We start from the raw sequence: 13,018 nt of genomic DNA, 5'->3' as shown, positions 1-13,018 counted from the left end.
TCATCAATATTTCTAAAACTATGCGGTTTAGCATGAACAACCCTCTCTACATTAAATTTAAAATAAAAAAGGCCCTATGCATAACCCTTCAAAAATGAACGGTTCCAAAGTTACGGAGGTAGTATAGTATAATTGGTCCAAAAAAGGCCTAACCCAGACATCCAAAGTTAAATTTTTCCTTCAACACCAAATTGTTCTATATGGTCCACATATTGTTTAGTAAAAAGTTACACCATTTTGAGCGTCCGGTTTGGGGGGGAGATGGGGGAGAAGTCGGTAAATTAGTAGTTTTTTTACGTTTTTCGTCAATGTTTCTAAAATTATGCTTTAGCGTAAAGAATGTTCTATAGAACAATGTTCTACATAAAATTTAAAACAAAAAAGGTTCTATACATAATTGTTATAAAATCAACGCTTCCAGAGTTACGGAGGGTAAAATGTGGAGATTTTCGATACTTTCTATATTTACCGATTTCTCCCCCCAAATCCGACGTTCAAAATGGTGTGACTTTTTCTGAACATTATTTGAACCATATAGAACAATTTGGTGTTGGAGGATAACTTTCATTTTGGATGTCTGGGTTTTTGGTATAGTTACACCATACATTGCCCAAAAAATATAAAAAGTATCGAAAACCTCGACTTTTCACCCTTCGTAACTCTGGAACCGTTGATGTTATAACAATTATGTATACAAGATTTTTTGTTTTAAATTCCATGTAGAACATTTTTGTATATAACATTGTTTACACTAAAGCATAGTTTTAGAAATATTGACAAAAAACTTAAAAAACTACTAATTTACCGACTTCTCCCCCATCGGCCCCCCAAACCGGACGCTCAAAATGGTGTAACATTTTACTGAACAATATGTGGACCATACAGAACAATTTGGTGTTGGAGGAAAACTTTTACTTTGGATGTTTGGGTTAGGCCTTTTTTTGGACCAGTTATATTATACTACCTCCGTAACTTTGGAACTATGCATTTTAGAAAGATTATGAATAGGGCCTTTTTTATTTCAAATTAATGTAGAACAATTTTGTATAGAAGGTTGTTCATGCTAAACCGCATAGTTTTAGAAATATTGACGAAAAACGTAACAAACTACGAATTTACCGATTTCTCCCCCTCTCCCCCCCAAACCCGACGCTCCAAATGGTGTGACTTTTTTCTGGACATTGTGTGGACCATATAGAACAATTTGGTGTTGAAGGAAAACTTTCACTTTGGATGTCTGGGTTATGCCATCTTTTGGATCAACTATGCTATACTAATTTTAGTAGCCGTATTTTTAGTGGGAGAGATATTTCGCAATGGGCGACTATATTTCTCATGCTATTAAATGTTGCTCTGGCCTTTTTAATTCTAGATCGTATTTCGGTTGTTTGATCCCATTTCGAGTTGACGACTGTTTCAAGGTATAATATACGAGCCAAGGTGTTGAATTAAAGTTTGGCAGGTTTTTGAGTTTTGCTGATTTAATTTTGTTTTACTTATTTTGAAGTTAGTACTCTTTCTTCACTCGCTCTTTGTACCCTAACCATAGGATGCTAAAGTTCACTGATATTACTGGCAAGTACAAGTATATCATCCGCATATGGGATATAATTTGTCAATTCTCCATTGACTTTTATGCCTTCGTTCCGATGTTCCTGACTACATAAAATTGAGGGTACCTATTGTATTCGGTTGAATTAATATTAAGTGTGAATTTCATTAGAAGTACAATATAGAGGTTGTTGTATTTAAAAAACCGAAGTGACTACTGATCTCAGAAAAATGGTAAATCTGGCGACGCTACAAACATCAACTTTCAAATTTTCACGTGTATCGCGTTTTCAGATTTTGGTCCACTCTATATATTTTTATGCACGCTAATAACCTTTATATTTAATGCGATTATTTCTAAATGGCTCAGTTGCTTCACTCCAGTGTTTTTCGAGCTGTGGGTCGTGACCCCCAGGGGTGTCGTCGACTGAAAGAAAAAGTTGAGGATCTTACAACAAAATTTTAGTGGGAAGGATGTGCTTGTTTATTTTTCAAAAGGTTATCAAATTGTAGTACTATTTTTGAAAGGTTACTAATCAAATAATTTTCTAATTGCAGTATATTTATTCTCTTTTTAGCTTTAATGTCTACCATTGAAGAAAATGTCAGTTCACATAAGTGTGAAGTCGCGAATTGCACAAATAATTTAAGAGTTTAACTTGCCAACTCTATGTATTGGTGTTTTATTTTTATCCAAAATACGTCGACACAAATAAAATTCCATTTAAAGCATGCCTCCTCCTCCTCAGTCGTTTCCTCATTGCTGAGTGTCGTGATTCCCTATAATACGAGCAACTATCTCTTTCTATCGGCTCCTGTCCTGAGCTTCCCTCATGGATTCAGAGGATGTATTTCCGCTGGCTTTCTGTACTTGATCCGTCCATCGAGTAGGTGAGCGACCTCTACTTCTGCGCCCTTCAACGTTTCCCGAAATTATAAGTCTCTCAAGATTATCATCACTTCTTCTTGCAATATGGCCAAAAAATTTCAAGACGGTGGAGAGGCAAATAGAGGAAAAGTCTAGTCTGAATATTAAGCTCCTAGAGGATTGAGTGATTTGTTCTGTGTTCCGTCCATAAGATCCGAAGCATTCTTCTTCAGCAACACATTTCAAAGGCGTCAATCCTTTTTCTGTCGTCCGATTTCATTGTCCATGTTTTCATGTTTTCCCATGTTGTATGGGAAAAATTAAGGCACGTACTAATCTTATTTTGGTGTTCTTCGACAAGAAGCATGCCATCAGCAGTTAAATCTAGAAGACATTCTTTCATTTTTTTTTTGTTGACATCAGTAAGATCTATTGATGTGTCCAACAAAGGGTTTATAATCCATCTACGCCTATTGTCAGCTTCAGAGTGCAACTCTGGAAAGTATGTCAAAAGTTGCTTTTGTAAATTATGCAAGCTCTGTATAATGCAAGGAATGTGAGCCGATACTGCAAAACTTTGGTCTGTTGCATTATCTTCATCAATCTTCTGAACACATGGAAAAGACTCAAACATTTTGTTTTGCAGAGAGGTTGACCATAAACGAAGTTTTGCGTGAAATGCTTTTACTTTATCTTTAGTTGTTAAAATATTCTCTTCTCTTCCTTGAAGGTTCTTGTTCAAATTGTTAAGGTGGCGAAAAATATCTGCCAAAATGCTAATTTCAAGAGCTAATAGAGTCAGAAAAACAATTATTCAGCTCTCAGTTCCAGAACTCTTGTCAACCCCTTTCTTTTGGATAGCCAACTGACCGCTGTGTGATAAAGGAGATTTTGATGAAGCGAGTCCATATCTTCACAAACGATTCTAAATAGCCGGGTTTGCAAAGCTTTACCTTTGATAGAATTTACAATTTTTATACCCTCCTTGAGCACGTTATTTATATCAGAAGGTACTACATTAGAGCCTGTCTATGAAGAAAGCAGTATGTTCAGGATATGTTTGGCATTATCGATTTTATTTTGCAATGAGTCCGCTATTTTTGCCATTCATAGCTTTAACGCGATCGCTACAAATAGCGATATAAGCTTGGAAAAATATATTTTTCCAAGTGCAAAAAGTTGCAAGTGCTTTCTAAAAACATATCGTACAAACCTGGCCAGTATACTGTTTGCAGGAAATGCTTTGCAAAATAAGATTTTTCCCATGATATTGTCATCTGCTTCAAAGCTCACAAATACTGCAAACTGTGCACAGTCATAAACACCTGTAGATTCATCAAAACTAGTTAATTACCTGTAGATTCGTCAAACTGAAAAGCAAAATGTTGGCTGCTCTTTAATTTTTGGCCCGCGTGAATAAAAAAATGTACCAAAATAGGAAAAAAATATTATCTTACGTATGTAGTTTTTAATTAAATTATTTCTTTGGCTTTCTATGACACCAGAGGGTCGCCCGAATATTTCAACCTATAAAGGGGTCGCAAAATCAAAAAGATTTAAAAACACTGCTTTACTCCATTAATGCACCAAGTATTATAATTATTATCACTAAAAAGAACTGTTCAAAAAGTATTTACCACAAATTAATTCTCTCAGTAAGCATTCTCGTTTAAATCAAATTATCGGAAAATGAGCTCCAGACTTTGCAGTCTACTGCATAATAAATAATTCTGAAAATATACATTAACTGCAATACCTAATAGCCCGGTAAATGACCATTACAGAGTGTAATTTTTCTCGTCACGAAGGATTTGCTGTGAAAAAACATACGTTAAAGATAAGTTCGGAAATGGATAAATTGACTAATTTTAAGCAACTTTTGCTCTATAGAGTTTTTTCACTAAGTCAATATTTTTCGAGTTATTTGCGAATGAAACTGTTTATTATTTTTCAACAAAAAATCCTATTTTAAAAGGGTTTTTCGCAACTAGCTCAAAACGTAACTGTTTTATCGAAAACCATATTTACATCAGAAATGTGGCCAATAATTTTTTTTTATAAAATGTTGTATTTATGAAGTCTACGGACCCACTACCCTACAAGCAGAGTTGTAGCTCACAAAAAGTATGTTAATTTTTTGGGGAAAACTCATCAAAAGTGTTCAAAATACAGTCGAACCCGCTTATTAGAATAGCCTTCGTGCCAAGCAAAAATATTCCTATAACCGGGATATTCTAATAACCGATCAGTGGTGGCTAGCAGAAATATATGTACCGAATATACGTCGTAATAGTACAACACACTTTGTAGAGGTACATACTGTATGTACATGTACATAGTATGTATTTACATGTACATACATACGTTATGTACATATATTATGTATATGGTTCTATTTCTTTTTATGTCAATAATACAGTACCTAGTGTAACTATTACTTATTTTATTAAAACACCAAACTACATTATCTGTGCATGCATACCTACACAAATAAGTATGAAATGTATGCAATATGTAGATATACGTATACATATATATTTTCTTATTAACATATATCCAACAGACTTACTTTTTTTCTGGAAAAATAATCGGTAATCTGAGACTATTCGTTTTGTTACATAAGATATTAGCGTTGATTGAAATATTAATATGGGTCCAATACCTCAATCAACGATATTAGTCACTTGTTGCTCTAAAATTATAATATGTAAATAAAAAATTGACATTGGTTTTACCTTCCAGAAAATTTCAGCGGTTATTATATTACAAAGGGTTATTTATGACTTCCAACTGTTAAAAATCTAGACAGACAACGACGTGGCGGTGAGTGAGCAATAAGAATGTTTACACAATTGAAAAATTAGGTACCTACTTTACGATCGGTAAATGTTTGGCAGAAGGTAGAATTGGTACCCATAATAAAGTAAGTAATAAAATATTATCGACAGGTCCTATAAAACCAGAAAACATAAAAATTCGTGGGAAATTGTCCCTAAAAAGTTTTTGGTAACTTAGGATTATTAGATAAAGCGGGATTCTTTTACTAAAACGTATCACTATAAACGGTTAAATTTATTAAGGAGTAAATGGAAATGTTCCGGGATCTCAAAATTTTATTCCTTAAACCGGGATATTCCTATAAGCGGTACTCTAATAAGCGGGTTCGACTGTACTCATCAAAAGTATTTAAAAGGAGCTTTATTTTTAAGTTACTAGCATCAAAACTAAGCGAGTTACGCTCAAAGTAATGTTTGTCTTTTCAAAATAAAGTCTCAAAATAAAGTATTCTCATTTGTAAAAAAAATCGTGAAATCTCCCCCTACTTAGCATCCCACAGTAAATTAATCAGTACCGGTGTACAATTCACTTTATAGATGTATTGTTTATAATATGATCTGTGAGTTTGACCGGTTCGAACGCTTATTTTTGAAAAAATTTGGTTTTATAGTAATAAAAACATTTTTAATTTTAAAAAATGCCTTATTTTCAAAATACCTTAGAACGTATTAATGATAAGAAAAATGTAGGTTTTAATTTTTTAAACATTTTAGTTTTTTTTTGTATATCTGTAAGACAAAAATTGGTTAAGATATATGGCTGTTTAAACCTTGCATATATAGTCTGTTCGCTAAACTCAGACGCAACTTTCTAGATATTTTAGTCGGTAATTTTCCTAATTTTAGTAAAGTTGGCAAAAAATAATTACTAAATAGTTAATAATCACTAAATAGTTAGTAATTTTGCCAATTTTTGCAAAATTGGCAAAAAACAAAAAAACTATCGACTAAAATATCTAGCCAGTTGCGTCTGAGTTTAGCGAACCGACTATACTTGTGATTATTGACTAGTTCAAGACCTTTCGACTAAAACCCTTTCAAAAATAGAGGTTTAAAAATTATTTAAATAGTCTTATTGCCCTTAAAAATACTACAAAATGGTTCTTTGTGGATTTCATAGCTTAACCCGGGAGTAGTCGCGCTCACTTCTGTAACGTCGATAGTCGCGTGTGAGATTCTATCTCAAAATACGAATTTAAAACCAATTTTTATTTTGTACTATTTTTATCTACTTTTTATATTGAAAATATATATTACTAACAATTTTATTAAAAAACCTGTGTTAAAGGCCACCTGCCAACATCGGCCACCTGTCCTAACGGCCAGTTTAAAAATTTCCCAAACCAATTATATGTAGACTACAAAAACTGACAATAGCGGCCACCTTTCTATATCGGCCAATAGTTCTTTCATTTTTAGTGGCCGTTACTGACAGGTTTTACTGTATTACGAAAAAGGATGAAATGTGAGATTCTATCTAACGGCGGGACTACTCGCGGGTTAAAGCTAATTGGCTCTCCCCAAAGCCATAAATTCCACAAAAAGAAGAAGAAGAAAAAAAAATTCCTACGCATTACTACACCCTTCCTCGAGGCACTTACGAAATTTTTTCAAAATTGCAAAATTTTTCATCAAGTTATCGCGAAAAAGGATAAAAATTGAGATTCTATCTCACCGCGCGACTACTCGCGGGTTAAAAACTAACCGATTTGTGAGTAAAAAACCAATAGTAAAACCAATAGAAATTTTGTAACTTTCTTAGTATATTTCTTAAGTAATTCATGGTGTCAATTAAAATTGTCATATTGATATTGGAGAAGTCACAATGACGACCTGGATTTCGACGGAACTAAAATTGAGGCCTTTTTCTTTCTATTGCCCTGCTCTAATGGTGGTTTTTAATGTCAAATCGTTGTTAAAATCATTGTGAGTCCCATCGATTAATCTATAAGCATCAGTAGAATCAAAAAGAACGTGTTCGTCCTAAATATACTCCAAATATTCTGCAACACAACATACAAACATACAAAAATTTTGATAAAAGGTTTGTAAGCTTTTAATGAAATCTTTTGTATTAAAATTTATTAATTATATTGATTTTCGAAAATACTGACAATGATTTTAACGACGATTTGACATTAAAAACCCCCATTATAGCAATGCGGACGATATAACCATAGCAGCAACAGATAAAAATGCATTAAAGAAAACCTTTCAAGAAATAGAAAACGAATCCAAACTGAGAGGACTGGAAATAAATGAAAATAAAACAAAATACATGAATGTAAGTAAAAAAAGAAGACGCAACTGACAGAAATGACAATAGACGCACACAGCTTCAAAGAGGTTGAAACATTCAAATATTTGGGAGTATTAGTCAACAGAAGAAATGAAAGTGTAAATATGAAAAGAAGAATTCAAGCAGGAAACAAAGCACTCTACAGAAATAAAAAAATTTTCAAAGATAAGAAGATAAGCCGAAATACAAAAATGAAAATCTACAAAACGACCATAAGACCAATAGTACTTTTGGAGACATTCACATTAACAGCAAGAGAAGAAGAGCAGCTGAAAGTTTTTGAGAGAAAAATTATGAGAAAAATTCTGGGACCAAATAGGGAAAACGAAGAGGATGCAAGGCAATGGATGAACCACGGAATACAAGAATGGATGGGTCAAGAGGACATAGAGCAATAAAAGCACAGAGAATTAGATGTTATGGACACATAATGAGAAGAGAGAAGAACAATCCGTTAAGAGTTATAACCGAATGAATACCACCAGGTACAAGAACCAGAGGAAGGCCTTAACTCAGATGGAGACAACAAGGGGAAGAAGACTTAAGAAGTATGGAAATTAGAAATATAGGAAGAAAAATCAGAGAGAGAGAGAAGAATGGAGAAAGGTAGTGGAAACAGCGAAATCACACCAGCAATTGTAAAACCAAACTCAGAATGGGATGATCCCCCACAAAAAGGATCTTCAAGTGAAAACAGCTTCAGCTTCCTCGGGAGCGTACAGCTTGTATATTGTTGTGATCTTATTTTTGAAATCTGATGCTGTTCTCAGATGTAATTTATTTTAATTAATTAATTAATGATTATCTCATTAATCAAACAGATCAAATACCAATATAGTGTCAATCTCAGGGCTAAATTATAATATCAATTACTTACTTTCGTGGCTTCAAAATATTTCTCAGTGGATTCCTAATCGGGATAGATAAAAGAGAGTAAAATAATACACACATATGAATTTCAATTAGAAATTATAAAATCGTTTATTTTATCTAAATGGCATTCAATGCTTAATATTTCTTATATCTTATCTTCTATCTTTATTTAATATAACATTTACAAACATGGGAATTTTATTTCTTTTTGTCTCCAAAGTTATTTTATTTAAAATGAACTATTATGATTTATCAGTGATAAATTGATTTAGGTTTAATGAAAAAATTTTAATAATGATTGTGTGCCTCAATTTTCAATGTGGTATTTAATACATAAACCATACATTCATGTCATAACAAAATATACTGACCTTTACTGATGATTTGACAATGTCTTCACACAAAACACGTTTCCTCCTATCTTCGGTTGCGATCAAACGACTCGTACCAGCTTCCCAGTAAAGCCTCTGCTCCTTTCTGCAAACTACGCCTCGTACCACCCTCGTTCCTGCCTTCTCCTGATGCCGTGTTCTACCTTTTTCAAACACTTCAACAAAAACTGGGATACTCTAGACTCAAGGAGTTATATCTTATCTCCACTCGGCCTAACACTCGTTCCACGATATCTTACTTTTTAAATTTCAACAACAAACTAACTATACCGGCGTTTCACTTTTTTGTACACTCTTCTCGAACACTGGACTTCGCCTTTCGATCGCTCAAAACATTCTGCCTTCACATTTGTCATCCATTCTCCTACTTCCAAATTACCCCTTCCAGCATTCAAAAATCAACCAATCCCAAGCAACTTTCAATTATCCGTATTCATCAATACAAAACTTTCCTTTTTCTAAATATCTTAATGGATTTCAAGAAAAAATAATATTCCCCATTTCAATTTTACTTTCTACATTAACACAACATTTACAAATTTAATGACCTATTATCTCATTCACTAGAGTATTAGTTAGCGGTGGTTAATGACAAATCCTTCCGCGAACACTTTCTTTGTACACATCACTCTAATTGTTTACTTTAGTCGTATTGTTTCCGAGGTTCGTAAACACTTCTCCGAATCACTCTCTTAAAATCTACCTATACATAATTTGTTTTATACAGGGTGTTCCAAATTTACATGCCCGTGGTCGAGAAAAATGAAAACCTTTATTTTAATTTGACTTTAATTTATAATTATAAACTTTTATTTCTTATATCAATTAGGAATATAACAATATATTATAGCAATGCAATAAAAAGAAAAAAGTCCTCAATTTTAGTTCCGCCGAAATCCACGAGAGGTCGTCATTGTGACTTAACATCTCCAATACGTACCTACTGTCATTGAAGAAAATGGGATTTCGCAAATGCTGTGTTATAAATTGTAAAAATACAACAAAAAATTGTCAACTTAAGTTCTATTCGTTTTCAACTTATCAGCACAAATTAATACAAAGAGAAAAGTGGATTTCCATTACTTATAATAAAGCAGAAGTAAATGACATAACCCAAATTATGCATTTTTGAGCATAAAAGTTTACTTTTAAGTATTAATGTTGCTTCAAAATATTGATATGATAAGCAATTATTAAAGTGAATTTAATTAATTGTATTTAACTTGTAATACTGCATTTTAATAATTAATTTTATTTACTACATACAACGTTTACCTGTTACAAGTAACATAACCTCAATCTTACTTTTTCTTCTTTTTCCCTTTTGGGCTATGGCCTTGACAATTATCCAGTAACCAGAACTAATATAATTGGCCAATATAATTAAAAGTGCTAAAAGTGCTAATTATTTATGACAGTAGGTGTCACTCTTCCGAACTTGCACGGTCCCAATACCCACTGGAGCATTGTAAGATATACATAATGTGCTATACAATCTACTTTTCATGAGCTATCTACAACTTTGTTTCTTCTGGGTCTACAGAATTCATAAATACACCATTTCACACCAAATACACCAGAACTACATTTTTGCTAAGAATATTTTTTTTTTCGATTAAATAAACTGTCTGAAAACGTGTTTATTGTTTCAAAAATGAACATTTTCACTCGCAAATAACTAGAAAAGTGTTCACTTTGTCAATTAGTCGATTTATCGATTTCTAAACTTATCTTGAACATATGTTTTTTCGCCCCCAAGGAGGAGTTGCTTTCACCCCTCAAGTAAAAGCCACTCTTGACTCAATTCCAATAATGAAGTAAAGGGCAAGAGGAACCTAAATCCAAATTTTCATGTAATTTTGACCCTGAAAATTACACGGTATCACCGTAATTCGCGTTCACTTACTGGCCTAAAAGACCGACGGAAATTCGAGAAAACTCATATTTATCTTTTAAAAGAACAACATCTGTACATACCATTAATTATATCAGGATTCTGTTTAAGTTGCATGGCCTGGAGGGAATCAGGGCTTCTAATTTCTCGAGTATCTCGAACAGGGGAGAGGGTGCTGCTAGACATCAGCTCGCATGACTGGGTCTCGAAATTTGTCAACTCATCGTTTTGGTTCGAAGTGTTTATTTGCTGAAATCGGAAATACTAATTAGGAGGCTTTAAATATTTTATCCCCCGCAAAAACAGCCTCTTGTTATTATTTGCATAATGGGGTTTCATTAAGCACTTTTTAATAACTTATGTTTTTAAAGTTTCATGAAGTTATGAATTTAATAAAGTGAAAGCGATTTAAGATTTATTAGTATAAACATAGATTTCTATTGTATAATTTCCCTGTTTTCATTTTTATTCTCAATTAATAAGAACTTCTTACATCTAGAATGGTATAGCTGGGATCACTAAATAGTTTGAATCTTCATTTTTTACATTGTAATACTGTAAAATCGAAGTGTCATACGGATTTGCAAAATATCAAAGTGTTTGTTAAAAATTTTGCACGTATTGAAAATAAAATAAAAGGTACAACATACAATACGTTGGATAGCCAAATATTAGCGCTGGAATAGTTATTTATTTTTAGCCCATAAGTAAAACGCTCGGATAGGTCGATTTTTAAAATAATTATAGTATTTTGTGAGAGGCACAACTTTTTTTTTTAATGGGAAAGTATATCATGTGACACCTCATTTAAAAGCTTTTGAAATACTGATTACAAAAATGTATAATATTTTAATCCTCTTTAAGAGCGTAGACGCAAAATTTCGTTCCAATTATTTTTAAACGCATTAATTTTTTTCAAATCCTGAGAAAATTAAAAAGTATTTTTGAAAAATTTAAACGCAGAATGAAAGACTACATTATCGCCGAGGGCTTAAAGTCCCTTAGAATAAACAAAAATTTTTTTTGAATGATTTATTTGAAATTAAAAATCAGACTAAATTTTTTCTTTTTTTAACCACTGTGACTTATCAAAATAATTATTATAGAAGTTCTCAGGGACTGTCCACCCTTGATAATACTGTAATATTTCATTCTGCGTTTAAATTTCTCAAATATACTTATTAATTTTCTCAGGATTCGAAAAAAAATGAATACATTGAAAAAAAATTCGACCGAAATTTTGCGCCTACGCTCTCAAAAAGGATTCAACTATTACACATTTTTGTAAACAGTATTTCAAAAGCTTTTGAATGAGGTGTCACATGATGTATTTTCCCACTTAAAAAAATCTAAGTTATGCCTGTCACCTGAAGAAGGATCGCGTAAATTTCGAAACATTGATTCTATAATATGCTATGATTGTTTTAAAAATCGAGCTGTCCGAGCGTTTTGCTTTTATGCTAAAAATAAAGAAGTTAATAGGGAGGGGTAACACTTATTCCAGCGCACTGTATAAAACGATGTTACTAATAATTAATCTCAGGGCTTTAGGATTAATAATAAAAAATACTATGTTTGGATATTTATGTGCATTTCGTGTTTCTTGTACAAAGGTCGAACGTCAACATAAAAATACTAATACTGTCTTTCTGTTCTATTTATATCTACAAACCTTAAAATATAAACAAAACATTTGGACCAACCAAATTAGGGCACTGGAACATATATCGGGCTCTCGAGATGCCAATGTGTTGGTGGTTGAAAATCATAATATCACAGTTCACCCTTCAGAGGCGCCGCGTAAGGGTTGATCTGTTACGAAAGCTATTAAACACTTTTAAAATGACTAGAATGCATTTGAATGATGCGTAAAAAACTATTAAGTTATATCATTAAAATAATTCGTTGATGCAGATTTGAACATGAGCCATAAGTGCACATGGAAAATCAAACAAAAATGGGATGATCTTCATTCTGTATCTCGGTTGCCTGGTTCAACAGAACAGGACATATCCAAAGAGCAACAAGATGAGGTGTTAGTAGATTATAAGAGAAGCTCGTTTTGCCACAGCCCGAAAAGAGATAGCATTCCTGGCAGCATTCGCACTGCACGTAGAAGAATTAAAATAAAAAAACTGATAATCAGCCCTGTGATGTAACAAACCCATTATAAATAACGTGTACACGTTATGTTAAGATAACGTTTGAGTATAACAGCCTGTATAACGTGTTGCCAAAAATTAGATGTGATGTATCATGTTTTTAACGTGCACGTTATCCAGCATGATAATTTTCAAAACGATA

General features: G+C 32.8%; 1 protein-coding gene across 1 annotated transcript in view; it reads right to left on the bottom strand.

Moving 5' to 3' along the window:
• LOC114333519 (leucine-rich repeat-containing protein 24-like) overlaps window positions 1-13,018 on the bottom strand; it is a 264,133-nt gene that overhangs the window by 61,586 nt on the left and 189,529 nt on the right. Inside the window, exon 4 of the mRNA XM_028283404.2 lies at window positions 10,798-10,963. Coding sequence (XP_028139205.2) covers window positions 10,798-10,963 — 166 coding nt within the window. The remainder of the gene's footprint in view (window positions 1-10,797; window positions 10,964-13,018) is intronic.

This window comes from Diabrotica virgifera, chromosome 1 (assembly GCF_917563875.1).
Source record: "Diabrotica virgifera virgifera chromosome 1, PGI_DIABVI_V3a".
Taxonomy (NCBI): Eukaryota; Metazoa; Arthropoda; class Insecta; order Coleoptera; family Chrysomelidae; genus Diabrotica; species Diabrotica virgifera.
The sequence above is the reverse complement of the archived record's forward strand: the minus strand, read 5'-3'. Positions and strand labels throughout refer to the sequence as shown.